General features: G+C 58.1%; 4 protein-coding genes and 1 non-coding gene across 12 annotated transcripts in view; 1 reads left to right on the top strand and 4 right to left on the bottom strand.

The window, feature by feature from the left end:
* PDPK1 (3-phosphoinositide dependent protein kinase 1) overlaps nucleotides 1-2,051 on the bottom strand; it is an 80,417-nt gene extending 78,366 nt beyond the window's left edge. For 3 of the 4 annotated variants that reach the window (XM_045381441.3, XM_074028603.1, XM_074028604.1), the window contains exon 1: nucleotides 1,893-2,051. In XM_045381441.3, coding sequence (XP_045237376.2) covers nucleotides 1,893-1,916 — 24 coding nt within the window. In that variant the 5' untranslated portion in view covers nucleotides 1,917-2,051. Of the gene's footprint in view, nucleotides 1-1,240; nucleotides 1,343-1,892 lie in introns of those variants that run through there. The other variant, XM_045381442.3, reaches the window with a different exon arrangement.
* Nucleotides 2,052-4,901: 2,850 nt separating this feature from the next.
* On the bottom strand, nucleotides 4,902-5,065 carry LOC123570743 (U1 spliceosomal RNA). Its single transcript, XR_006694990.2, has one exon. It is a non-coding gene; the product is annotated as a U1 spliceosomal RNA (small nuclear RNA).
* Nucleotides 5,066-8,526: 3,461 nt separating this feature from the next.
* Nucleotides 8,527-9,721, top strand: CEMP1 (cementum protein 1). Its single transcript, XM_074028243.1, is given in 6 exon segments — nucleotides 8,527-8,557; nucleotides 8,794-8,852; nucleotides 8,974-9,082; nucleotides 9,085-9,187; nucleotides 9,189-9,650; nucleotides 9,652-9,721. Coding segments are annotated over 6 exon segments (834 nt in total).
* On the bottom strand, nucleotides 8,633-20,004 carry AMDHD2 (amidohydrolase domain containing 2). Of its 4 annotated transcripts, none has more exons than XM_065537065.2 (11): nucleotides 19,810-20,004; nucleotides 19,508-19,644; nucleotides 19,290-19,429; nucleotides 12,417-12,471; nucleotides 12,047-12,259; nucleotides 11,884-11,972; nucleotides 11,652-11,796; nucleotides 11,473-11,580; nucleotides 11,315-11,383; nucleotides 10,941-11,059; nucleotides 8,633-10,574 (listed from the first exon to the last, which is right to left on the bottom strand). In XM_065537065.2, the coding sequence occupies exons 1-11, from the start codon at nucleotides 19,890-19,892 to the stop codon at nucleotides 10,470-10,472; spliced, it is 1,263 nt and encodes a 420-aa protein (XP_065393137.1). In that variant the 5' UTR covers nucleotides 19,893-20,004; the 3' UTR covers nucleotides 8,633-10,469. The 4 variants fall into 4 exon arrangements, with proteins under 4 accessions (XP_065393137.1, XP_065393138.1, XP_065393140.1 ...); XM_065537066.2 differs by having other exon boundaries at nucleotides 10,941-11,042; XM_065537068.2 differs by lacking the exon at nucleotides 10,941-11,059.
* Nucleotides 20,005-20,128: 124 nt separating this feature from the next.
* ATP6V0C (ATPase H+ transporting V0 subunit c) lies at nucleotides 20,129-26,262 on the bottom strand. 2 transcript variants are annotated; one of them, XM_074028612.1, is made up of 3 exons: nucleotides 25,542-26,262; nucleotides 20,950-21,133; nucleotides 20,129-20,805 (listed from the first exon to the last, which is right to left on the bottom strand). In XM_074028612.1, exons 2-3 carry the CDS (start codon nucleotides 21,081-21,083, stop codon nucleotides 20,601-20,603), a joined length of 339 nt encoding a protein of 112 aa, XP_073884713.1. In that variant the 5' UTR covers nucleotides 21,084-21,133; nucleotides 25,542-26,262; the 3' UTR covers nucleotides 20,129-20,600. The 2 variants fall into 2 exon arrangements, with proteins under 2 accessions (XP_073884713.1, XP_045238875.1); XM_045382940.2 differs by having other exon boundaries at nucleotides 26,032-26,262.
* Between the last annotated feature and the right edge of the window lie 784 nt (nucleotides 26,263-27,046).

The following is a 27,046-nucleotide window of genomic DNA, read 5'->3' as shown; positions in this document are numbered from 1 at the left end:
TTTTTTTTGAGACGGAGTCTCGCTCTGTCGCCCAGGCTGGAGTGCAGTGGCGCTATCTCGGCTCACTGCAAGCTCCGCCTCCCGGGTTTACGCCATTCTCCTGCCTCAGCCTCCCGAGTAGCTGGGACTATAGGCGCCCGCCACCTCGCCCGGCTAATTTTTTTGTATTTTTAGTAGAGACGGGGTTTCACCGTGTTAGCCAGGATGGTCTCGATCTCCTGACCTCGTGATCCGCCCGTCTCGGCCTCCCAAAGTGCTGGGATTACAGGCTTGAGCCACCGCGCCCGGCCCCTAATTCATGTTTTTATGTTACCCGGGGCACTATGGGGTACAGCCACACAAGTCGAAATAGCGAAAGGCATCTCTTCCAACCCTTCGACATTTTTCTCAACTGAATATTCTTCCTTAACACTTCGGATTATCACGCATCTCTACAAAGTCCACAAGTGAGCTGCAGAAAGTTCAAGAGCCTCCTGACATAGTTACAAAATTCAGTGTCGCACTGCATTTTTCTCGGAAGAGGGCCCATACCTTTCCTCAGGTTCTCAGACTCACTACACCCCCATACACACATAAAAAAAGATCAAGAACGCCTATCAAAAAGCCACGCCTATCAAAAAGCCACATCTGCCAGGCACGGTGGCTCATGCCTGTAATCCTAGCACTTTGGGAGGACTAGGCGGGCAGATCACCTGAGGTCAGGAGTTCAAGACCAGTCTGGCCAACATGGCGAAACACCATCTCTATTAAAAATACAAAAATTGGTCGGGCATGGTGGCACACGCCTGTAATCCCAGTTACTAGGGAGGCAGCAGCTAGAATCACTTGAAGCCGGGAGTTTGAGGTTGCAGTGAGCCGGGATCGCATCACTGCACTCCATCCTGCGCGTCGGGAGCGAGACTCTATCTAAAAAAAAAAAAAAAAAAAAAAAAAAAAAAGCCGCATCCGATAAAGGATCAATTACATTTCTTGAGTTTTCCTTCATTTAAAATATTCACCTTTTAAATCAAATTTTAAAGCTATGTAGACGTTCTTCCATCGCCCACTGCGCATCGCATACAAGGCATAAATTCTTAAACCATCGTCCCCAGACTGTAGAACTTAGCATATGGAAAACATAAAAACACGAGGAATACTTTTAGCGACAGAAAGAAAATATAGAAACACCAGCGACACTTTTAGCAAAACATTTCACCCAACAAGTGGTTTGTTTCGGTCCTTCCCGTAAAATCCCTCCTACCTGTCAAGCTCACTTTCCCCTCGGTGATCCTGCACATTCGGCCTCCCAGGGGCTTCCCACAACGCTGAGCACAGCCACGGGCAGGAAAAGCACCCAAATGCCCCTTGGCCAGGCCGTGAAAGGAGAATTTACCCGACCACTGTCATCGAGAATCTGGAGACGGGGGCCCAGGCGCATCAGGTGCTTTAAGCAAGAACTTGCACCTTCTGCTTCTCTCGCAGGCGGAGACGCCAGGGACCCCGTTCCAGGTGGAAGCCCAGGGCGGTTCCTCTACAGACAGAACCGAAAGGTAACCCTGCAGGCTCGACTCCAGGCTGCGCCGAGCTGAAAACAAACTTTCCAGGCACTTCCACCCCGCTGGGCCGGGTGACACCTCCCGGCCTCCCCCGCCCTCCGCGCGTCTGTCAGCGCCCCCGGCCAGGCCGGCGCCCGCCGCAACCCAGGCCCGGACTCCCCGCCGCAGCCGAGCAGCGCCCTCGGCCGGCGCCCGCCATCCCCCGCCCGGCCGCCCGGCTACAGGTGAGGCGGCACCCGGCCCTGGGGATCCCGGGCCGCCCCGCCTCGCCGGACCCAGGCGACCGCCGCACCCGGCGGGGTAACAAGCCGGCGCGCCCAGGCCACCGGCGCGCCCAGGCCGCCGCCGCGCGCTCACCAGCTGGCTGGTGGTCCTGGCCATGGGCCCCGCGTCGGCGCGGGCGCCTCCCCCGCAGCGCTGCGCGTCTCGGCGCCTCCTCAGCGTCCTCCTCCCCGAAGCGGAGCCCCAGCAATGGCCGCCCTCATCCTGCGCCCGCCCCGCCGCCCGCCGCCCGCCGCCCGCCGCCCGCCGCCCCCGGCGCCGCCCCGCCCCCGCGCGACGCCGGGCAGGACTTCCGTCGCGCCGCAGCCGCCGCCCGCGCCCATTGGCCGCGCCCAGCGTCGCTCCGCCGCGGCCTGAGTGGGCCCCGCCTCCGCCCCAGCTGCATTTCCGGGTTGGGGCCTAGCAGGCGGGAGAGGCCCGGCCCCGCCTGGGGAGGGGGACCTCGCACCAACCAATCCCAGGGCCTGCGGGGCGGGGCTGGGCGGGGCTGGGCGGGGCAGGGGGCGAGCTGTCATTCCGGGCTCCCAGATCGGGAAACTGAGGCTCAGAGGGGACCGGGCTCCGACCAAGGTCACGCCCGAGGTAGCGGCGGCGCTGTGCTCGAACCCGGAACTCGGATTCCGGAGCTGGCTCTGTGTAAACTCGGAGGTGCAACTTTGCTAGTTTCACAACTAACAAGCGTTCACGGAAGGAAATCTGGGCTATAAAGTCATATTCATGGCCGTGCGCGGTGGCTCACTTTGGGAGGCCGAGGCGGGCGGATCACTGAGGTCAGGAGTTCCAGGCCAGCCTGTCCAACATGGAGAAACCCCATCTCTACTAAAAATATAAAATTAGCCGGGCGCTTTGTAGTTGTTAATGTCGATGATAGTTAAAAGTGTTTGGGTTTGATTTTGTTTTTTTTTTTTTTTTTTTTGAGATGGGAGTCTTGCTTTGCTGCCCAGGCTGGAGTGCAGTGGCTCCATCTGTGCTCTCTGCAACTTCCGCCTCCCAGGTTCAAGCGATTCTCCTGCCTCAGCCTCCCAAGTAGCTGGGAATACAGGCATGTGCCACCACGCACGGGCAAATGTTTGTATATTTTTGTAGATCCTGGGTTTCACCATGTTGACCCAGCTGGTCTCGAACTCTAGGGATCTGCCTGTCTCAGCCTCCCAAAATGCTGGGATTACAGGCGTGAGTCACCACGCCCAGTCAACTTTATTTTTTTTATATTGACACATGGCCATGTAGTTCTTGAGTAATGCACAGAGAAAAAGGAAGCAGTGAAGAATAAACAGCTTGAAGAACTAGCACACGGTGAACTCTAGAACACGGAGCCCAGGGTGGAGGAGCCTCAGCGGCAGGGGCCAGGGGTCAGGAGGACGCTGTTCCATGAAGAAAGCATCTGAGCAGGCACCAGGGGGCAGAGGAGAGGGGCAGCTGAAGGTGAAGAAAGGACAGTTCTCAGTTGTCCTGGGGGCCCCAATGGCAGCCAGAATGCTTGGCCAAGCCCAAGGCAAGGAGACCGGGAAGCACCTCTGCCTTCTGGAGACAGAGACAAATCTCCCCTTGAGTCACGTCCAGCTTCCCATCCCAGGACACCACACAGACAGTGGATGTCTCACCTGGCCCAGCACGATTCTCCGGACCCGGGCTGGAGGAAGGAGACTGACCCCTCTCTTTAGCTCACCCTTTCCTGCCCAGAACCTCTGTCCATGGCCAATGGATGACCTCAGGCCAAGAATGCAGTAAGTTGACCTGATGTTGTGAGGTCACAGTCCATCCAGGGAAGAGCCAGAAGATGACCAGGACCATCCCGGGAGGGGCTGGAAAGCTGCCTCATGTGTGTGGCCCTGTGCTGCATCTATGCATTCCTCACTCACCTCTACAACTCTCATGGCACAAGGGAGGAAATGGGGGTGCAGAGGCTAAGGAACATGCCCAAAGCCCTACAGCTGGTGTATTAGTTATCTACTACTGTGTAATAAATTGCCCCAAAACTTAGATGTGTAAAACAACAAAGACATCTAACTCATGGTTCCTGTGGGTCTGGAATCCAGGAGAGGCTGGGCTGGGTGGTCTGCCTCAGGCTCTCGTGAAGTTGCCATGAAGATGCAGCCAGAGCTGAGTCATCAAAGGCTACAGCAGGGCCGAAAGATGCAATTCCTAAAAGGTTCATTCCCACATTCCCACAGCTATGGGCTGGAAGCCTCAGTCCCTCACCACATGGGCATCTTCAAAGGGGTGTGTTTTTTCAAGCCCCGACAGCTGGCTTTCCCCAGAGCGAGTGTCCCAAGAGAAAGAGAACACACGCAAGATAGAAGCCGCCATGTCTTTAATGACCTAACCTCAGAAGTGACACACCATCACTTCTAACACATCTGCTGGTCACACACAACAACCCTGATAGAAAGAGATCGGGTGTGCTTTGGGAGGCTGAGGCAGGAGCACTGCTTGAGGCCAGGTGTTTGAGACCAGCCTGGGCAACAAAGTGAGACCCTGTCTCTAACAACAACAAAAACTTTAAATAAAATGTTTTACAAAGTGAAACAAGGTTACACAAGGGTATGAAGGTTACACAGGAGGCGTCATTACTGGGGGTCCCCTTCAAGCTAGTTGAGGACAGAGCCAGGAATCCAGTCTCAGGCAGAGTCAGAAAGAAGCAAGAAGCACAGGCCCGGCCTGGATCCTGCAGGTGTGCACACCAGAAGGCTCTGAGTTTCAAAACCAGGGAAGGAAGGGCTCTCCCAGCAAGGATCCCAACCTGGTTGGCATTTCTAGACTGACGCTGCAGCTACTCAGTAGCATCTGGAAAGGGGACTAAAGGGGAAAATGGGGGGCAGGGAGATCAGGTGAGAGAAAAGGGGACTCTCAAAAGACAACAGCACTGGCCGGGTGCGGTGGCTCACACCTGTAATCCCAGCACTTTGGGAGAGTGAGGCAGGTGGATCACTTGAGGTCAGGAGTTGGAGACCAGCCTGGCAAACATGATGAAACCCCGTCTCTACTAAAACTACAAAAGTTAGCCAGGCATGGTGGTGGATGCCTGTAATTCCAGCTACTCAGGAGGCTGAGACAGAAGAATCTCTCTTTTTTTTTTCTTCTCAGGGGAAAGTATGAACGCAGTCCCCCACTACCACAAATTATGCAGTCAAGTTTCCCACATTTGGGGAAATCGCAGGGGTCAGCACATCAGGAGTGCAATGGATAAGCCTCACCCTGGGAAAACCACCTTCGTGATCATAGTATCTCCCCTGCCAGGTAAGTATAGAAGAATCTCTTGAACTCGGGAGGCAGAGGTTGCAGTGAGCCGAGATCGCACCACTGCACTCCCGCCTGGGTGACAAAGGGAGACTCTGTCTCAAAAAAAAAAAAAAAAAGAAAAAGAAAAGAAAAAAAAGACAACATGGTCTCCTGTCTGCCTCTGGCCCACAAGGCCCTGGTCACATGTCTGAGGCTCCCAATATACATTTGCTGGGCTGCAGATACGTGGATGGAAGATACATTCAGTGGTTTCCAAGCCACCGGGTAAATATCCTCCCATATAAGGCATGCCAAGAGAGAATCAGACTTGACGGGGAGTCAGGAAACAGAAAGTTGCATGAGATCTTAGGCAAGTAATTTCCCCTCCTTAAACCTCAGTTTTCCCTGAGGTAAAATGGGCTGGCTCAACAACTGCTAAAAGTCCCAAAAGTGGAAATATCCAATGTTGGTAGGAATGTAGAGAAAGGGGCGCCTTCATAAACCAATGATAGCAACATAGTATTTCCTTTAAACCTGAGCAGTGGGAATTCCTGTCCTAGGCCTTTCTCTCTAAAAGGCAGAATAATGGCCTCTCCAAAGATGTTCTCATTCTAATCTCCCAAACTGTGAATGTGTTATTATATGGAGAGATGAAGTAATCAGCTGACCTTACAACTGGATAATTATGGCCGGGCATGGTGGCTCAAGCCTGTAATCCCAGCACTTTGGGAGGCAGAAGCAGGAGGATGATTTGAGCCCAGGGATTCAAGACCAGCCTGGGCAACACAGTGAGATCCCATCTCCGTCAAAAACTAACGAAAACTGGGTGCAGACCAGGTGCAGTGGCTCACGCCTGTAATCCCAGCCCTTCCGGAGGCTAAGGAGGGTGGATCATTTGAGGCCAGGAGTTTGAGACCAGCCTGGCCAACATGGTGAAATCCCGTTTATACTAAAAGTACAAAAATTAGCCAGGTACACTGACAAAAATTGAGCCCAGGGGTTCAAGATCAGCCTGGGTAACACAGTGAGATCCCATCTCTTTAAAAAACAAAGAAAAACTGCCGCAGACCAGGCGCAGTGGCTCATACCTGTAATCCCAGCACTTTGGGAGGCCGAGGCGGGTGGATCACTTGAGGCCAGGAATTCGAGACTAGCCTGGCCAACATGGTGAAACCCCGTTTATACGAAAAATACAAAAATTAGCCAGGAACAGTAGCCAGTTACTATGGAGGTTGAGGCAGGAGGATCGCTTGAACCTGGGAGGTGGAGGTTGCAGTGAGCTGAGATGGCACCACTGCACTCCCGCCTGGACGACAGAGTGAGACTCTACCTCAAAAAACAAACAAAAACAAACAAGCAAACACAACAACAACAAAAACTGGGCGTGGTGGCTCACACCAGTAATCCCAGCACTTTGGGAGGCCGAGGCAGGCGCATCACCTGAGGTCGGGAGTTCGAGACCAGCCTGGCTAACATGGTGAAACACCGTCTCTACTTAAAAAAATACAAAAAATTATCCGGGCGTGTTGATGCATGCCTGTAATTCCAGCTACTCGGGAGGCTGAGGCAGGAGAATCACTTGAACCAGGAGGTGGAGGTTGCAGTGAGCCAGGATCGCGCCAGGCTGGGCAGCACAGTGAGACTCCCTGTTTTTTTTTTTTTTTTTTTTAAAAGGCTGGGCACGGTGGCTCACGCCTGTAATCCCAGCACTTTCGGAGGCCTAGGCGGGCGGATCAATTGAGGTCAGGAATTCAAGACCAGCCTGGCCAACATGGTGAAACCCCATCTCTACTAAAAATACAAAAAAGTTAGGCGTGGTAGCCTGCGCCTATAATCCCAGCTACTCAGGAGGCTGAGATGGGACAATCGCTTGAACCGGGGAGGCAGAAGCTGCAGTGAGCAGAGATCGCACCACTGCACTCCAGCCTGCGTTTTTTGAGGCTCCGTCTCAAAAAAACAAACAAACAAAAAACCGAACTGCAAATAGCAAAAGTGTAATCCCATTGAGAAAAAACGTAGGTGACACAAATGTGGTAAAAGGCACAGGGCCAGGCTGGAAGGGAGTACCCGGACGCTCAGGAGCTGTCCAAGACTCCAGGGGCGGAAAAACTGGGCTGAGGAAGTGCCCTTCCTCCACGCTTCTGGTGCCAATGTCCCCTGCTGTGCCCACCCTGGGTTCCTGGCCTGAGCTCAAAACCAACTCCAAGCTAGGGAAGCTCCGAGCCGGGGTGCTTCTAGAGTGCCCAGACCACTCCTCCCCTTCACTTCCCAAGACAGGGCGCGGCGAGAGGCGAGGTGCGGAGGTGCGGGACGATAGGACGCGACAAGGAGGACTGGGACGAAACGAGACTAGGTCCGCAGGGGTATAAAGTGAGCAGCGCAGAGGGTTGGGGCGAGGAGGGGTCTAACAGGGTTGTGGGGGTCGCGGTGGGGAGCGCTGGGGCGCGGAGGAGTCCGCAGTGGTGCAGTGGCTCGGCCGGGAGCATTGGGACGACGCGGCGCTCCACGGGGGTGGCGGGGAGCGTCGTGGGGAGACGGGATCCGCAGGGGTGTGAGGGCGCGGCAGGGAGCATAGCGGGGTGTTCAAGGTTGTGGGGGTTGTGGCGAGGAGGATTGGCGCAAGGCGAGCCCGCAGAGGTGTGGGGGGCGTGGCGGGGAGCGCTGGGGCGAGACGGGGTCCGCGGGGGTTTGGGTGACGCGGTGGGAACGGTTGGGGCGAGAAGGGACCCGCAGAGGTGTGAGGGGCGTGGATAGGCGGCGTTGGTCCCCCAGCTCCCCGCGCTCGCGGGGGACCGCGCAGCCTCGAGCTCTGCGACCAGGGCCGCGCGGGTTAACTGGAGAGGACGAAGCGCGCCCCTATTGCTCAGCCGCGGCGCGTGCCTACCCTGCCGCGATCCCAATTGGCCCGACAGAGGTCCGCCCCCAGAATCCCTTCCCACAGTAGGCGTGGCCCCGCGTACCGCATCGCTCCCAGAGTGGCGCGTCAGCGCGGTCTCAGAGACTGGGCTGCGGGGCGGGGCCGGATCGGTCGAGATCGTCCCTGCTGATGACCGTCTCCCGTGCCCACGCCCCAAACGCTGTCTCTGGCCTGGGTGTGCTCGGAGCCCACGAGGTGCGGAGGCTTGGACGGCGAAAGGAACCTGGCTGAGATCTGGGTCTTGAACCCGCGGGCTCGGCCCAGCATCCCACCAGCAGCGTGCGCCCACAGGTGACTCCTGGCGGGGCGCGGTCTGCGCGATCGCAGGCGTCGGGTCTCATCTCCCGTTCACACACGGGACCAAACAGGCCACCCCTACCAGGTGGCTGAGAGGATGCACCTCCAACTCCATCCCTCCCCATATGCCCAAACCCTAACCCATGAGTCAAGCAGGTACCTGGGCTTCCCCCTTCTGCGGACGCCCATACCGCGGGCAGGCCTGCCCCTCACGCCGCAGTCAGGTCGCCCTGCATCCTTCTTTGTAAAACCCATAGCTGTAGAGGGAGCGGAATGGTGGGGCAGGGCTGGAAGTCCAGCGGGAGTGAGGAGTGGGGAATGATGGTGGCCAAGGTCACACAAAGCAGTGAATTCACTTCATATCACAGAACGGCTCACGTAAGATAGTTACTTTTGTTATGTATTTTACCACAATTTTTAAAAAGGAAACCAAAACCCACCAAGAGTGCTTCTACCACACCTCAACTAAAATCCTCCTGCAGCAGCTCCCCAGCCCAGGTCACTCTCACCCTGACCCCGGGCCCCTCTCCCACCACCCAGGGCTAGCCCTGTGGACCAACCATCTCGGCCAGTCCCTCCCCGACCCTCCACCCAGGGAGGTGGGCGCTGGTCAGTGAATGGGGCAGGCCAGGCCCAAAGGCTGGCCCAGGGCTCACCAGCTCTGGGACTGGGTGCCCCGTCTGAGGTGGGGATGACCAACAGGCCAGCTCTGGGTTTTAGCTGAGGACAGGCACATCAAGCACTGACAGCCAGCAAGCTGAGCACAGGAGCTGTTCAGCCTCTAACACATCGGCTGAGAACCTCACCTGCCTCTCCCTGCCTGTGAGCCCCAGCAGACAGCTCCTCTCCCAGGTCCAGCACACGCAGGCGCTGGGCAGCCACTTCGTGAGGGGTACGTGGGTGTCAGGGAAGAGGTGGGTCTTCCTGCACCCCACCTCTCAGGTGGTCAGGATCCACATCCGTCGCCTGCTTTCCTGGGCTTCCCCTGGGGCTTCTGGGCGGAGATCAACCCCTTGTGCCTTGCCCCAGGCCCTCCCTCATTCAGGCAAGGCCCTGCCTGGCAGGTGGTTCTTCCCTGGCTGTTCCCTTCCAACAGGCGGGGCCCCAATCATCCTATTGCTTTGGAACTAGAGACATTTCCTTAACCGGGCTTTGCAGCAGAGGGAAGAGAACAGTGGCAGAGCCAGGCACATACCTCCTGTACCCAGGACAGCACCCGTAAGCAAGGGGGAAGGGGGTCACCCACCCCAGAACCCAAATGGAGAGAAAGTCAAGACAACCACCCCTGACCTAGGGCTGCACCAACCCCTGATGTCTGACCCCGCTGTGGCTATCCTCAGAGCCAGGAGGGCTCCAGAAGCCCACCCGCCTCAAAGCTGTTCAGGGAGCCTCACGGCCTGTTTGCAACATGGGTGTGTGCCAAGGCCAAGGGGACACAGAAGATGGCAGGATGACACTAATGGGGTGAGCAGGGCACACTGGTGCCTCCCACGCTGCTCTCCAGCACCAGGCAGGGTCACCACAGCTGACAAGCACCAGGCCTGGGGATGGGTGAGGAGACAGGGTTGTTGAGAAGGGGAAATGGAAAGCTAGTCATCCGTGGCACTCAGGGCTGGGCGGGCCAGGGAAAAGAGGGCGGAGTCTGGGCCCAGCCTCCCTCCTGGAGGTCAGAGTAGAGCACCTGGCACTCTGCCCTGGCCCAGAACTAGGCTGTGGGCTCCACGCTGCACACCCAACTCAAGTGCAGACAGCAAACCCCTGACTGTTCACACTCATTGTGCCCTGCCCCCTTCCTGCCCGCTCTCCGCCCCTAGTCCACGGTGACTTCACCCCCACGGTGCCAGCCACTGACTGACTGCCCCTCCCTCCCACAGTGACATTTTCCTGGGATCTGCAGGTCTCAGGTCTACCTGACGCAGACAGGCCCTGACCCCCACTGGGGCCCAAGGCCCAGGCTGAACTACAGCCCAGCCATCCCACCCCAGGCCACGAATGCCTTCCCCAAGAGGGCAACCAAGGATGGTGCCACGTGCAAGCACAAGCAAAACCCGGAGCCAAAGTGAGTCCTGCTGGGTGCACATTTATCCCAGCCACCGCCTCCAGGGCGGCAGCAAAGGCCCTGGGCGTCATTCCAGCAGGGCTCCCGACTCACTCCCTGGAGACCAGCTCCCCAACCACTCAGCCCTGATGGCATCCAGCTGCGGCTGGGCGTCCTCTCAGCCGAAGTCCTTGTCACTGCCTGGCTGCCTCCGCCTGCCACACAAGCTCACCCGAGATGTAGGTGGCCTGGACGTGAAGGGAGTCATCGAGCACCACGAAGTCTGGGACAGAGCCGGGCAGTGAGTAGGGGCAGGAGTGGGGCTGCCCACCTACTCCCCCACAACCCGACGCTGGTGGGGAAACCAAGGCACAGGGATACAACCGGTGCAGGACACCGTGGCCCATCACAGATGGATAGAGGTGCTGGACAATGCTCCCTGCAACCCCTTGCCTGGCCTTGTCTGCAACACTAGAAAGCTTGGCCTGATGGCAACACGGGGCTACAACTGAGGCTGGCAGCTGGCAGCCCACCTGAGAGGAGGGAGCTAGGGAGGACCCACCCTTCCTGACCCTGTCCAGGCCACCTCAGGACAACAGAGACTACAGGTAAGGCCAGGCTGCCCAGTAACCCTGCGATGCGCCCTCACCTGCGTCAGCACCAAAGTCCAGGGTCCCCTTACTCTTCTCCAGCCCCAGCAACTGGGCGGGGTGCAGGGATGCAGCCTCCAGGGCCGACTCCACGCTGCAGCCTGCTTGGGGGACACACCTGGGTGACGGTCCCCAAGCCCACGTGGCTTTGTCAACAGCCCTCCACCACCCCAGCACTCTGTCTCAGGAACTCTGCAGCAGGCTAACAAGGATCCCGCTGGTCTGCCTGCCACCCTGGGCCCAAGTCACCAAGTACACACTGGCCAGGAGCTCCTGTGGGCAGGGCCTGGGCTACACTCCGGGCACCCAGTCCAGCCCTTGGAGACCCGCCAGTCACAGACCACCTAAACCCGCACCCGTGCTGCTCACTGACCTGTGGCCTGCAGGAAGTGCCGGACACAGACGTCCATTGGGGCTATGCTGCCGCTCAGCGTCTTGGTGCCTTGAGAGCAGAGAGGGCAGGCTCTGGGGGGTCGTGGGCCACCTGGCATGCGGGCTGGGACCTGGGACCCAGTAGGTCAGGGCGCTCACCTGCCACATAGGCCGTCAGACCGTCCACTTCCACTTCCTGCTGTCCCAGCGTGTGCCGGCCGTTGCCCAGGCCCAAGGCAGGGATGGCATCAGTGACCAGCACCAGCCCTAGGGGAGAAGAGGCTCAGAACCTGCTGGCCCACTCATCCTGCCTGCCCCGCCCACCTGACGGAGCTTACCCTGGGGGTGGGCGCGGTGGGCGATCCGCAGGGCGGCGGGGTTGGTGTGCGTGCCATCCGCAATCATTCCGTAGAAGATGCAGCGGCCCGCGGGCAGCCGGTCACTGGTCAGGAGCCCCACGATGCCTGGGTCGCGGTGGTGGAACTGGGCAGGGTCGGGGGAAGGGATGGCTGAGCGACAGCAGGGGCTGCTGGGACCCCAGCCCCGCCCCCAGGGCCCCACAGCACTCACAGGCAGCATGGCGTTGAAGAGGTGGGTGATGAAGGTGGCTCCGCTCCACACAGCATCCTCTGCCGCCCGCAGGTCAGCCACTGAGTGCCCTGCGGGACCTGGATTCAGACTTTGCACCTGGCCCAGGTCCCCCAGGCAGGCCCGCCCTGAGCCAGCCCCTCACCTAGGGACACGCAGATGCCACGGGTCGTCAGCTCGCGGATCACCTCGTGGCTATGGCCCAGCTCCGGGGCCAGCGTCACGATGCGGACATTGTCCAGGGGCCCATAGGTGGCCAACAAGTCCTGGAAGGCATTGGCCTCGAAGGAGCGGAGGTGGGCCTCGGGGTGTGCGCCCCGCTTCTCCCGGCTGATGAAGGGGCCCTCCAGGTGCAGCCCTGGGAGAAGGGAGCAAGTGGCTCCAGCAGGTCCCTGTCCCACCCAGCCCTTATCACCTGCCCTCCCCACCAGCTGGGCATCTGGAGGGATTGGGGCTGCCAAGAAGTCCCACAGGAGCCTCCCAGGGTGGGGGCGGGGAGGGGGTCAGCCACTCACCGAGGACCCCTGCCCCATGGGGACCACCACTCTTCACAGGGATCTGAGGAACAACCTGGGGGGAACCAGCTGTTAAAGCCCTGTCCCCCATGGCCCATTCCCAGAGGCCACAGCCTAGCCAAGGCCAGAGATCTCGGGTCAGAGTTCAGAGCCCAGCACCCAGCCCAGCCCCAGCCACCTGTCCCCTCGCAGGGCTCAGGGAAAGCACAGCTGGCAGAACTGAAGGACCCATGGCAGGAGCAGGAAGAAACGACAGGCGTGTAGGATGCCAGCGGTCCCTGGGCCATGTGGGCAGGTTTGTGGGCACTGAGGGTGGCCCCGGGCACAGCAGCCCAGGGAGCACAGCTGGGAGGCAGGAGGCGGGAGCAGCAGGGATCCTGGAGCAGAGCTCAGTGTGGGCATGGCCAGGACTCAGCACTCTGTGTGGCCAACACCGTGGCCGGAGCTGGACACCATCAGGAAGACTGAGAGTACCAGGGAAAGAGGGGACACAGGCTCACACCATACATCTCAGAGGCTGACAGGCGGGCAGGCAGTCCAGCACACACTCCCTCTCTCCAACACAGGCACGGGCCCGGGGGGCTTCCCAGAGAGAAGAGCTTCAGGTGAAGATGGTAGCTGGACTATACCCTCCCCTGAACTCCCCACCCCGCACAACAGTAAGACTTTTTTTTTTGGGAATGGAATTTCGCTCTTGTCGCCCAGGCTGGAGTGCAATGGCATGATCTCGGCTCACTGCAACCTCTGCCTCCCGAGTTCAAGCGATTCTCCTGCCTCAGCCTCCCGAGTAGCTGGGATTACAGGTGTGCACCACCATGCTTGGCTAATTTTATTTTATTTTATTTTTTTTTTTTGAGACGGAGTCTCGCTCTGTCACCCAGGCTGGAGTGCAGTGGCCAGATCTCAGCTCACTGCAAGCTCCGCCTCCCGGGTCTACGCCCTTCTCCTGCCTCAGCCTCCCGAGTAGCTGGGACTACAGGCACCCGCCACCTCGCCCGGCTAGTTTTTTGTATTTTTTTGGTAGAGACGGGCTTTCACCGTGTTAGCCAGGCTGGTCTCGATCTCCTGACCTCGTGATCCGCCTGTCTCGGCCTCCCAAAGTGCTGGGATTACAGGCGTGAGCCACCGCGCCCGGCCTAATTTTATATTTTTAGTAGAGATGGGGTTTCACCACGTTGGCCAGGCCAGTCTCAAACTCCTGATCGAGCAGCCACCTTGGACTCCCAAAGTGATGGGATTACAGGCGTGAGCCACTGCATCCGGCCAACAGTAAGACTTTTAAGAGCCTTAAACCCGAGGGTGGAGGGAGCGGTGCAGAGGATGGGAGGAAGACAGCCAGACTTTGGGGGCTTAGCAAGAGGACACTGGGCAGGTCCTGGGGGGTACACACAGTGGGGGAAGTGACCCCCACAGGCTCAGGATGGTGCCTTGAGAAGTGGGGTGATGTGGGGACCAACAGAAGAGTACCTGCCCTGAGTGTGCTGGCCGGGCCCCCGGGGAAGTAGAGCAGATGGGCAAGGGTCGGTGTGGGCACAGCGAGAACTCGGGAAATGTGTGTTCTTGAGGCGCTCGGCAGGGTGCCAGCCAGGCCCAGCCCCTCTGAGCACTTCAACACTCTTCTCAGGGAACCCAGCCAGTTCAAGAGAAAGGACCCAGGGACCCCAACCTACGAGTGCCTCCACAAAGCCCCTCCCGCAGGCTGGGTGCCCCCAGCCAGCCTGCTGACACCTGTTCTGAAAGAAAGCACACCACCAAGTTCAGCAGGCCCTGGGCAAGCCTCGAAAAGGAGCCTGAACACAAGAGGACAGGGCCAGGCGGGGAAGCAGAGACCACGAGGAGAGATGGACAGGGAAAAGGGCCATCAAGGACACTCTCCAGCCAATAAGAGGTCTTCTGTTCCTGAAACAAGAATAGGATGGTAGAAAAAGGAACATTGGGCTGGGCACAGTGGCTCATACCTGTAATCCCAGCACTTTGGGAGGCCAAGGTGAACGGATCACCTGAGGTCAGGAGTTCGAGACCAGCCTTGCCAACATGGAGAAACCCCGTCTCTACTAAAAATACAAAAATTGGCCTGGCGCAGTAGCTCACGCCTATAATCCCAGCACTTTGGAAGGCCGAGGTGGGCAGATCACTAGGTCAGGAGATCGAGGCCATCCTGGCTAATATGGTGAAACCTCATCTCTACTAAAAATACAAAAAATTAGCCAGGTGTGGTGGCGGGTACCTGTAGTCCCAGCTACTTGGGAGGCTGAGGCAGGAGAATGGCTTGAACCCAGGAGGCAGAGATTGCAGTGAGCCGAGATCACACCACTGCACTCCAGCCTGGGCAACAGAGTAAGACTCCATCTCAAAAAAATAAAAATAAATAAATTAATTAATTAATTAACCAGGCATAGTGGCACATGCCTGAAGTCCCAGCTACTCAGGAGGCTGAGGTAGGAGAATTGCTTGAACCCAGGAGGCAGAGGTTGCAATAAGCCAAGACCGTGCCATTGCACTCTGGCCAGGGCAACAAGAGCAAAACTCCGTCTCGGGGGGAGGGAGGAAAGGAACATTTGGCTGGCCACAGTGGCTCACACCTGTAATCCCAGTACCACTTTGGGAGGCCAAGGCGGTTGGATCACGTGAGGTCAGGAGCTTGAGACAAGCCTTGCCAACATGCAGAAATCCCATTTCTACTAAAAATACAAAAATCAGCCGGGCGTGGTGGCAGGCACTTGTAATCCCAGCTATTCGGGAGGCTGAGGCAGGAGAATCACTTAAACTCAGGAGGCGGAGGTTGCAGTGAGCAGAGATCGCCCCACTGCACTCCAGCCTGGGTGACAGAGGGAGACTCCATCTTGAAAAATAAATAAATGGCCAGAGAGGAGAGTGAAACAATCAGCAGGAAGCTTGGAATTGAGTTAGAGCTAAGAAACGAAACAAAGATCACTCACGGCAAAGCAAGCAGAGATGGTAGCTGAGAAGATGTCACTGGGCCACACATCCCTTCACACCACGCTGATGACTGACCTACGTGGCTATTCTCATCACAATTATGGGGAACTACTGGGAAGGATGAGGGGCAAGAAAGGGGCTGAGGGGACTCACGGAGCCACAAGCACGCTGATGTTCAGCTCTCCTGGTGGAAGACAGTGGATTCTGCCCTGAGCTGAAAGACTGAGGAGCAGCCAGCAGTTTTTAGAGCTATGGGGACAAATTCCAAGAGTCCACTATGTTGAAAGTGATTGTCCCTAGGGTGGAAGCTGGCTGGGGCAAAGGGCCACTGTTTTTCCTCACAACCCCTGTGGATACACAGGCTCACTAAAGATTAAAACAGGAAAAAACAACAACAAAAGGCAATGGCTGAGTTTTTCTAGAATGGAGTTTTAGAAGGGAGCAAGAGAGTGCTACATAGAGAGAACACAGTCAAAGATCAACCGAGGGGAGTGGAGTGAGGCACACTCCAGGCAGATAAGCAGCTGGAAAGGTCCAAGTGTAGAGAGTGTGCGGGGCCAGAGGCAGGGGCCTGGCTGCCCCCTGGAGGTGCCTCACCTTGGCTCAGCAGGTAACAGACTTGAAGCAGAGAACAAAGTGATCTGACCTGTCTCCAGGTACCATAGCAAAGGGCATGCGGAAACCACCCGGAAGAGAAGGCGGTCTCAATGGACCAGAACAGGACAACAAAAGACCGAGGAAACTTCTAGCAAGGTGACCATCCAATTCCACCCAGGGTGAATGGCTCCTGGAGGAGGTGGCATGCATGGCGGAGGGCAGACACAGGTGAAGGGGCCTCCAGTTTCTAAGACGATTCAGGAAGGAGGCCTCCCAATTCCCACTCTCAATAGTTGGCTCTCTGCTTTCATCCTGTGTGCGCGCCAAGGGTAAGACACCTGCACGCTTTGGGAGACCGAGGCGGGTGGATCACAAGGTCAGGAGTTTAAGACCCACCTGGCCAAGATGGTGAAACCCCATCTCTACTAAAAATACAAAAAATTAGCCAGGCGCAGTGGCAGGTGCCTGTAATCCCAGCTACTCGGGAGACTGAGGCAGGAGAACCGCTTGAACTCAGAGGGCGGAGGTTGCAGTGAGCCAAGATCACGCCACTGCACTCCAGCCTGGGCGACAAAGTTAGACTCCGTCTCAAAAAAAACCAAAAAAACAAAAAGACACCTGCACTGCAGTGAGTGCTGGGAAAGAAAACTAAGTCCTACTTGTCAGAGACTCTTCCTCAAGAAGAAGAGCCATAGTTCCTCCCACGTCTGTGCTGGCCAGAGATGCGCAGGTATTTGGGGGCACAGTGGGGACAGGCAGGCAAGGTTTAGCAGAGGAGGCCTGGGGAGCAAGCCAAGGTCTTCTAGGCCAAGAGTTTGGGGACGGGAGTGGGGAATGTGCCTGAAGACAGAGAAGAGGCTGGACAGGTAGGAAAGGAATGCTGCAGGTGGGGGCAGGGCAGAGGTGATGTGCTGAATCCTGAATCTTGGACAGGTCGCTCTAGCAGGCCCCAAAGCCCCAGAGAACAGCTGTGAGAACCAGGTGCCAGTTTTTGACATTTGACTCTGTGTGGGGAGGGCTGTGGGAAATTTCCAAAAAGACATCCACGGGTGATACTAAGTGGTTAACGCTCAGCATCTCACGCACAATGCTGAGCACCCATGATATGCATGCTGCCATCATCCGCACTTTAGGTTTGAGGAAATGGAGGCTCAGAAAGGCAGTAGGCTGTCCTGAGTCTTTCAGCTGATACATCAGGAGGCCAACGCCAAATCCAGAAAGCCTGCGCCCAGAACCCACACACCACCCCCATTGTTCCCAGCTCTGGCTCTGCCCACACACCAAGAAAGGGACCCCTCGGGCATAACCCAAGCGGTGATCCTGCAATGAATTCTATGCTGGAGGGGAAAATTGACTGGGGCTCTGGACAGAATTAGAACACAGACGGCTCAATTAAAGTACTGTTAACAGTGTTCATTTCCTAGACTCACTAACTCTTGTGGCTATGTAAGAAAATATTCATTATCTTAAGAAAGAGTTAAGTACTGGCTGGGTGCGGTGGCTCACACCTGTAATCCTAGCACTTTGGGAGGCTGAAATGGGCAGATCATGAGGTCAGGATTTCAAGACCAGCCTGGTCAGCACGGTGAAACCCCATCTCTACTAAAAATACAAAAATTGGGCCGGGCGCGGTGGCTCAAGCCTGTAATCCCAGCACTTTGGGAGGCCGAGATGGGCGGATCACAAGGTCAGGAGATCGAGACCATCCTGGCTAACACGGCGAAACCCCGTCTCTACTAAAAACACAAAAAATTAGCCGGGCGAGGTGGCGGCGCCTGTGGTCCCAGCTACTCGGGAGGCTGAGGCAGGAGAATGGCGGGAACCCGGGAGGCGGAGCTTGCAGTGAGCTGAGATCCGGCCACTGCACTCCAGCCTGGGCGACAGAGCGAGACTCCGTCTCAAAAAAAAAAAAAAAAAAAAAAAAAAAATTAGCCAGGCATGGTGGTGTGTGCCTGTAGTCCCTGCTACTTGGGAGGGTGAGGCAGGAGAATCGCTGGGAGGCGATTTGCAGGGACCTGAGATCGCGCCACTATACTCCAGTCTGGTCAACAGAGCGAGACTGTCTCAAAAACAAAAAGAAAAAACAAACAAAAAACAGTTAAGTACTAAGAAATAAACAGGCATGATGGGCCAGGAACAGTGGCTCTCACCTATAATCCAGCACTGTGGGAGGCCAAGGCAGGAGATCTCCTGAGTCTAGGAGTTTGAGACCAGCCTGGTTAACATAATGAGATCCCTGTCTCCACAAAAAAACTTTTTTTTTTTTTTTTTCAGATGGGGTTTCACCGTGTTAGCCAGGATGGTCTCGATCTCCTGACCTTGTGATCCGCCCAACTCGACCTCCCAAAGTGCTGGGATTACAGGCGTGAGCCACCATGCCCGGCCCAAAAAACTTTTTAAATTAGTCAGGTGTAGTGGCACAAGCCCTTAGTGCCAGCTACTCTGGGGGACTAAGACAGAAGGATCTCTTGAGCCCAGGAGCTCAGAACCAGCTTGGGCAACACAGTGAGACTCTATCTCTACAAAAAACGTTAAAATTGGCTGGTCATGGTGGCACACACCTATAGTCATACCTACTCAAGAGGCTGAAGCAAGAGCGTCTCTTGAGCAGAGGAGGTTGAGGCTGCAAAGGGCTACGACCACGCCACTTTACTCCAGCCTGGGCCACAGACAAGACACCCCGTCTCTTAAAAATAACAAAAACTAAACAAACAAAAAAGCAACAGGCATATTGGATACAACCTACTCCCAAATAGTTCAGTATAAAACAATACAGGTACAGCCTTGAATAGTAACACACGGCAAAGAGTTAACCCTGGAGAACCTAAGTAAAAATTAAAATAAAGAAAGACCAAAAACCACCAAATTTTTTCCGGACAGGAAGGAAAGTGGAAGCGTGGGGCAAGCAGCACAGGGGAGTGGCTTCTGAAAGGCGTGTTCCACCGAGTCACACATCAGACAGGTTAGGGAGGAAGAGCCTGACCAGGGACTATCGACGTGCCAATCACAGTCCCCCGCGACCTTGGTTAAGGGGGTAGTTTCTGAAGCCTGGAGGCAGCCAGAGTGCAGTGCAGAGGGTGGGGCCGGCCTATGGCTCAGAGGGTGCTGAGCCAGCAGTGTGGAGACAGCTGCGGAGGACAGAGGGTCTAGGGAGGCCAGGCAGAGCGATAACTGATAAAGCAGCACAGAGGCGGGACCCTGGCCCAAGTCGGGTCAGCAAGGGGGGCCAGACTCAGGACTATGGAGCACGTGCTGGGGGTGGGGCGTGAGTTTGAAAATGAGGGCGCTGGCTGCTCCCGGAGCCCCCTTCGCCTTTGCCAAGGAGCCTCACCTCACCTTGTGATAAACCTCCGGTGGGGAAGTGACCAGGGTGGGGCAGAAGGAGGTGACGCCGTGCGACAGGATCCTCCGGGCCACCAGGGCAACCCCCGAACCTACGTCCTCCGTGGCTTGGGAGAAGTCAACACCAAATCCACCTGCGTCCACAGAAAAGGAGGTGTCGCATGGAGCTCAGACCTCCTCTCCTGCGTCCCCCTGACGGCCCCGAGCCGCACCGTTAATCTGCACGTCGATGAAACCGGGCGCCAAGATGCGGCCCCCGCAGTCCCGCCGCTCATCGGCCACGCGCCGCTCCTCAAAGAACAGCTTCTCCGGGTCCAGGATGCGGCCTCCGCGCACCCACAGATCCTCCCTGCGGACGGAGCGGGAGGGTGCTCGCATCGCGGGCCTGACCTCGGTCCCGTCCCCTGCACCCCGCCCGGTCCCCGTCCCCGCACCCTGCACCCCGCCCGGTCCCCGTCCCCGCACCCTTCACCTGGCCCAGTCCCCGGCCCCACAGACCCCAGCCCGCGCCCACCTGAGCAGCTTCCCTCCGCGCAGAATCCGGCAGTTAGTGAACTGGAGCACCCGAGCTTCCGCCGCGCCCTGCCCGCCGCGCATCGTGAGCCCTGTCGGGAGCGAGCGGCGCCGGAGCCCCGCGGCGGCCAAATCCCGCGCCGGTGACTAACCCCGGTTCAGAGCGCGGCCGCGCCCACGTGACCCTCAGCTGACTGAAGCGGCGCGCCACGTGACCGCCGCGCCCACGTGATTGGGCCGTCCCACGTGACCTGCGGCGCCCGGCGCCGGCCCGCCTACCCCCGCCCACGCGCCCAACAAGCTGAGCAGACACAGGCCCATCACATCCAAAAACTTTATTGGACACAGCTCCGCGCAGGGCCACAGCCCGGCGGTGAGGGCGGCTCCATCCAGGAAGTCTCAGCAACAGGAACCCACAAGGCGACACTCTAGCTAAGGTTATAGATAGCTGGGAGACGAGGGCCCTTCCGCAGACGCGGGAACAGGCCAGATCTTTATAAATAAACATCCAGTAAAGAGAAATGACAACTCTAAATCATCCGCATACACAGAGCACTCTAGGGGGTGGGGCGCCGGGGGCCTGGAGGGGCGATGAGTGGGCCCAGATGTCCACGGCATGGGGCAGGCGGGGGCAAGGCCAGGAAAACAGACGATGGGCACTAGGACACTGCGCATGTACAAGACCAACTACTAGGGGCGGCGGCCCGGTGCGTATGTGTCAGGCTGTTCGTTCTGGAATGAGGAGGGGTGGTCTTTACATAATATTCTGTGGCTGGTGGGCTCGGAGAGGGTCTACTTTGTGGAGAGGATGAGGGCGACGATGAGACCGTAGAGGCCAAGCACCTCGGCAAAGATGAGAATCAGGATCATGCCCACGAATAGTCGGGGCTGCTGGGCAGTGCCCCGCACGCCAGCGTCCCCCACGATGCCGATGGCAAAGCCGGCTGCCAGGCCGCTCAGGCCCACGCTCAGGCCGGCGCCCAGCTGGAGGAAGCTCCTGGAGGCAAGAAGAGAGGACTGACATCAGCAGCCTGCTGACCAGGGGGAGACAGAGGTCCGGGTCACCACCCACGGGGAAACCGGTCCCCTCCCTGCAGCCCTGCAGCCCTCCAGCCTTATGGGGCCTGACCCCAGCGCTCACCTGTAGAGGCTGATGTCGTCATTCAGGGAGTTGGCGATGAGGACTGCCACCACCAGGCCGTAGATGGCGATGATGCCAGCCATGACCACTGGGATGATGGACTTCATGATCAGCTCTGGCCGCATGACAGACATGGCCGCAATGCCGGTGCCGCTCTTGGCTGTGCCATAGGCAGCGCCCAGGGCTGTGGGAGAAAGGTGGGGTGAGCCCACAGCAGTACGCAGGCCAGCTGGGGCTAGGACCCCAAGGTGTAGCTTTGGCACAGCTGTAAGGGCCACCCCAAGTTATCACATGCAGAGGGGGAGCTCAAGCAGGCACCCAGCCCAGGGCAAGAGGACCCAGGAGGAACAGCCACAGGCAGGCAAAAGGAACCCAGGATGGCCACTCCTTCCTTCCTCTACATGAGGCCCCCACCCTCAGAGTCCAGCTCTTCCTCCAGCAGCAGCCCTTGTGGCAGCGTTGCCCATCTGGGGCTCCTGGCTCTGCGGTGAAACCACCTGTCACCCCAGGGGCCTCAGTGCAGCCTCAGCAGCCCACATGTGGGGTCAGGATCAGTTGACCCTTAGGGCTACTGCCCAGGACAACACGCTGAAAAGTCACCAAAGGTCTTGGGGATGGCAAAGCCACTGCTGCAGGGTGTGACCTGAGGATCAGAAGTAGCTGACCTGGCCACTCTTGTCACCCAGGCCAGAGCTCCCTTGACTCACTGCCCAGCCCAAGCTCCCCAACGCACCCAGCCCCAAATATTCCCCCAGGAGGGTCCAACGTTCTGCCAGAAAGGGCAGCTCTGAGCACCCTCAGTCACACAGCAGGCCTGGACCCTCGACAGATTGGAGAATCTTCTCTAAATAACCAGACGGGAGACAGGGTGAGCCAAGAAGAGGATGGGGGCAGAGACGACTACGGGAATCATCACCAGTCCAACCACGAGGCCTCAGCTGACCTCGCAGAGGGGTCTCCCCTGCACGCGGGGGGCTCTCAGCACACAGGAGCCTGGCCAAAGGGCCCGAGCCTCCCACCGCAACAGTGCTGGCGGGTCGGGCTCCAGGGTGGCGCCTGGCTCCTCCAGAGCTGTCCCTCCTTCCTCTCCCAAAAGAATGTTGCCTTTCTTTTCAGTTCCCCTCTCCTGGGCCCTATTCTCAAAGTGGAGAATTCTGTGGACACAGCAGAGTCACGGGGGCTCATCTGTCTTTCTGACTTCTACCAGCTGCCCTCCAGGGACACCACAGGGGCCTACTGAGCTGCTTGAGTGGACTGCACTGGCAACTCCCTGCCCCCTCTCTGCCCACGACACTCATGCCATGGTCTTTTAGGGGAGATCAATAACTAGCCTGACTTGACCAGGCGCAGTGGTTCACGCCTGTAATCCCAGCACTTTAGGAGGCCAAGGTGAGCAGATCACCTGAGGTCAGGAGTTCAAGATTTGCCTGGGTAACATGGTGAAACCCCGTCTCTACTAAAAATACAAAAATTAGCCAGAGGGGTAGAGCACACCTGTCATCCCAGTTACTCGGGAGGCTGAGGCAGGAGAATCGCTTGAATCTGGGAGTGGAGGTTGCAGTGAGCCGAGATCACACCACTGCCCTCCAGCCCGGGCGCGGACTCCGTCTCAAACAAGAGTGAATCTCTGACACACACACACACACACCCACCCACACCCCAAACAAAAAAACAACAGCCTGACCTGCAGAAGACTACATAGAACAGAAGCGGAAGGGACCAGGACTACCCCCACCATTTTTCTTCATATTTTATTGATATATTTGGGCCACAAAAGTTGCCTATCCTGTGCTCCAGCACTGAGCAGAAGTGAGGACACAGGCACGGTGACCTCCAGGCACAGACAAACGCTCCAGAAGAGCGGAAAATGGGATGCTGGGGAAGGGCTTCATAGACAAGTGTCCCAAGTTGGCGGGGAGAGAGGAGTCACAGGAAAACAAGGCAGTAATACAGGGCCTCTGGACAGCACTGGCGGAGACACCAAGACGATGGTGCTGGGTATCCAGGGAGTGACTGGCGGGAGGGAGGAGGCTGGGACCTGGGCCAGGGAGCCACACTGCCTCCTCCACGCCACCTTGGAAGTGCCCAGACATGCCACGCCAACACCCAGTGCACCTGAAGACTGGGGCCCAGGGCCTGTCCCAACGCCTGACCTCAACTCCTGGTTACAGTGCATTTTTTCCCTGGCGAGCATACAGACCAATTACAGTGCATTTTAGGGGCTCCCGCTGCAGGCCCAGGACCACATCCGACTGCATCATGTATACACAAGAGACTAGAGCACGGCGGACATGTGGGCAGGAGACTGAATACAGGGAACTCAGCAAGCCAGGTAGTGGACCCTGTGAGGCCAGTGTCCACCAGAGGCAGGAAGCGAGCCAGACCCTTCCCTACAGAGGGCAGCAGGAAGAGTCATGTGGCTGGCAGTGGGAGGAGGCACCAAGAGGAGCACAGGGAAGAAAGAGATAGCCACCAAAAGCACTGTGCCGTGAGCACCCTGGACTCCAGTCCGGAGGCCAAGCCTGACCAGACTGCAGAAGGCAGACCGGTGAGAAGCACCAGGCTCAGCGTCCACAGAAAGAGTGTGGGGCTAGAAAACAGTTCCAGAAACACAAGCACAAAATAAAGGGCGCCTACCAGCAGGGAGTAAGTCATAGGAAATACAGAAAAGGAGCAAATGACAATTTCTTGGGGGACACAATGAAGAAAATCAACAGGACATTTGTCATGATGGAAAAAAAAGAGAAGCTGGGATGGGGGCCTGCAAGAGGCCCGTGGACCTCATTCGATTTAAGACCAATCCATCAGTGCCAGGCAGGCCAAGGGCCACGAGCTGGGGACAGAGTTGGAGGCTGGCGTGGTGGCAACAGCAGATGCCACTGGAAGGCAGGGGGCTTGTTTAGGTCAGCACAGCAGATGAAGCCAGCTCCTGGAGAAAAGCATGTTTAGAAGGCAGAAATGAAGTCAGAAGTTGGACCAGTCATGGTGGCTCATGCCTATAATCCCAGCACTTTGGGAGGCAGAGGGGGTGGATCATTTGAGGCAACAAGGAGTTTGAGACCAGCCTGAGCCACATGGCGAGACTCTGTCTCTAAAAAAAAATTAGCTGGGCATGGTGGTCTGTGCCTGTAGTCCCAGTTATTCAGGAGGCTGAGGCAGGAGGATTGCTTGAGCCTGGGAAGTTGAGGCTGTAGTGAGCCGAGATCACACCACTGCACTGCAGCCTGGCAAACAGAGAAAGACCCTGTCTTGAGAAGGGGGGGAAAAAAAAAACCATGTGATTGAATTGACCAAGTGAAGTCAGATGTCAGCTCCTGGAGAGCCACAGTAAGCCACTTTATCCTGAAGAGCCAGGGATAATCAGGCTGTCCAAAGGCCTGTGTAGGTCTTGATGGAGAGGGAGGCAAGGAGGTGGGTTCAGAAAAAGGGCTCAGTGGACAAACTCAGGGCTTCAAGAGCAAGCAGCAACAGCTAGAATTTAAGTTCCACATGGGCGGGGATCCCATATTGTTCACTGCTATCCTCCAAGTACCTGGCACATAGTAAGCACTCAATCAAGATTGGTTGGATGAATGAATGACAGCCACAAGCAGTATCCCACAGGTGGCCAGGCAAAATGGAATCTCTGGAGGCATTCTGGGGGCAAAGAACAGAGGAGGCTCTGGGGAAAGGCTCAGAAGCCTGTTGCGAAAAGCCTTGAGTGTGTGGAAAGAGTAGGCGGTGCCTAGAAGGAAGTATAAGTCTAGACCACTTCTTCCACCACAAATGACCTCTTACTTGCACATGATGGGAAGGGCAGGGCTTACTCGCGAATGGCAGACAGGCCCAGGCAGAGGGAGGCCCCCAAGAAGCAGAGAGCCCCAAGCCCCCACCCCGCAGGTGTTTACAGTCAGCAGAGACTGTTTGGAGTTCAAACCCTCCACATACCTGCACTAGGAGCCTCCCCAGGCCACCAGGCAGGGTGGGGCAGGGCAGGGTCATCAAAGCTAAAACCAGACCTAACCACGGAGGCGGAGACCAGACCAGGCCAGGCCAGTCCACGGAGGCTGAGACTGGGTCAGAACTTAACTCGTGGGACCCACATTCCTGGGCCTAGCCCTAGACCAAGTGCCATTCTCCCAAGGAGACCAACTGTCACTAAATTGGACGCCCAGGACCTGTCAACGCCTAATTTCAAAAGCAGGGTGCCATCAAGAACCCTAGAAGGCCCCTTCTCCAAGCCCAGGGAAGCCCCTCCCAATTTCAGGCCCCAGGGAAGGAAGAGAAGGTCATTCATTCATCCCTCCATTCATTAGGACCAGAACTGGAAGCCTCAGTCCAGAAGGCAACCACTCGATCCTATAAACTCAGACATCCATGCCACCCTCTCACCCACCTCAGAGCATAGACCCTCTGCAAGCTACACAGCCCCGCCAGTGCCGACACTGTCTCCCAGCTCCCTCCACTTCCACATACTCCCACCCCTGGGTCTCCGCGGGCTCTCCGAACCAAGCCCTCAGCCCAGCTTTCCCAAACAGCCCACACAGCGACACGGGTATTGGGCAACCGTAACCAGCTCCAACCGGAAGCACCTGCCTGTGCGTGAGACCCACCTGACCCCGGGGGCCGGCCGCCACAAGGGCGAGGGCTGTGGACCTCCCATGGGGAACATGGGCTCCCCACCGGCCGGAAAGCTCCAGGAACCCTTCTCCGGGGCGCTCCTGGGCCCGACCCGCGCCGCCGCCCGCGCACTGGGGCCTTCGAGGTGTGATGTCACCTGCCCGCAGAATCGGCCCGTGCGCCGCCCCCCTCGCGCTCCCACCCTAGCCTCCCTCTCGCCGCTCCCGGGGCTAAGATGGCAGCGGCGCCGCCGCCCCACCCCCGCACCCTCACGACCCGGCTGGCAGGGCCGCCGGCCTGGACCCCCGGCGGCTCCTAGCAGCCCTCGGGGCGCCGACCCCCGCCCGCTGCCACGCGAGGCCCGGGCGCCCCCGACTGCTCGGCATTACGTCAGAGTGACGTCACACACCGGACCCCAGAGAGCTGCGGGCATGAGCAACGCGCGCGCCCCCGCCCCAGGGTCCCTCCCGCCTCGGCGCTCACCGCTGAAGACCATGGCGGCCGAGGCGCCCATGACGGCGAAAAACGAAGCATACTCAGGGCCGCTCTTGGACTCGGACATATCTGCAGGTGGGGAGAGGGCGAGCTCTGCGGGCCGAGGCGGTGGCGAAGGCGGGGGCGAGGACGGGCCGGGAGCTAAAGCGAGGAGGCGGGCGGCGGCGAAGGCGATCCGGCCCGTCAGCCGCTGCGCTCTAAATACCAGCACCGCAGAACAAAATGGCGGCCGCGGCCGCGTCACATGACCTGGGCCCCGCCCCTGCGGGCGGTACCACTTCGTACCGTGGGGGAGACGCGGCCTGGACGCCCGGGCGGCCCGTTGACCTCCGCCGGGCTGTGCCTCCAGCCCAGCGACCCGGTCCCGGCGCCCGGCCACGCCCCGCCTCGGCCTCCGCGGGTGTTGCCGGGCGCCGCCGGCCTTTGGATCCCCGCAGCGTTGGACCGGTCTCGCATCGGGGCGGGGCGGTTTGTACTCATTAGCATATGGGGCGGGGCCTCTCTGTGCCCCGCCTCCTCTGCGGCTGCACGACGTCTGCAGGTGTTCGGTTCCCAGCGACGCTTTTCTTTGCACCCCTGGCGTGAAGCCGCAGGCCGTGGTTTCGCGGCCTTGCCCCCAAGGCGGTGCCTGACTCCTCCGGGCGCTGGTCTTCCAGGATCTCCCTACCAATCCTGGGCGAGCTAAGGGTCCCAGCAGATGTGTGGGGTGCGGGCCTCCTCTGCCACAGCGTCAGGAAAAACCCCCAGCCCACAGCTATGAAGTCCCAGCCCGTGGCTGCAGCCCTTCTGTGTCCCCAGGTCACCTCCATCCACCCTGTCCCCAGTCTCCTCCAGACCCAGACCCACTGCCTCTGACCCAGCGGTTGGTGACTTCACCTCTCGCTTCAGAGAAAAAGGACCCCCTCCCCGGACCTGTCTCTGCCCTTGCATCAGGGACCCAAACATTAGTGGGGTGTGTCTCTGCCCCTCAAGATGTAGGCATGACTGGTGGAAGCCCTGTCGG

This window comes from Macaca fascicularis, chromosome 20 (genome assembly GCF_037993035.2).
Source record: "Macaca fascicularis isolate 582-1 chromosome 20, T2T-MFA8v1.1".
Classification (NCBI taxonomy): domain Eukaryota; kingdom Metazoa; phylum Chordata; class Mammalia; order Primates; family Cercopithecidae; genus Macaca; species Macaca fascicularis.
This window is presented reverse-complemented; position numbering and strand designations above follow the sequence as displayed.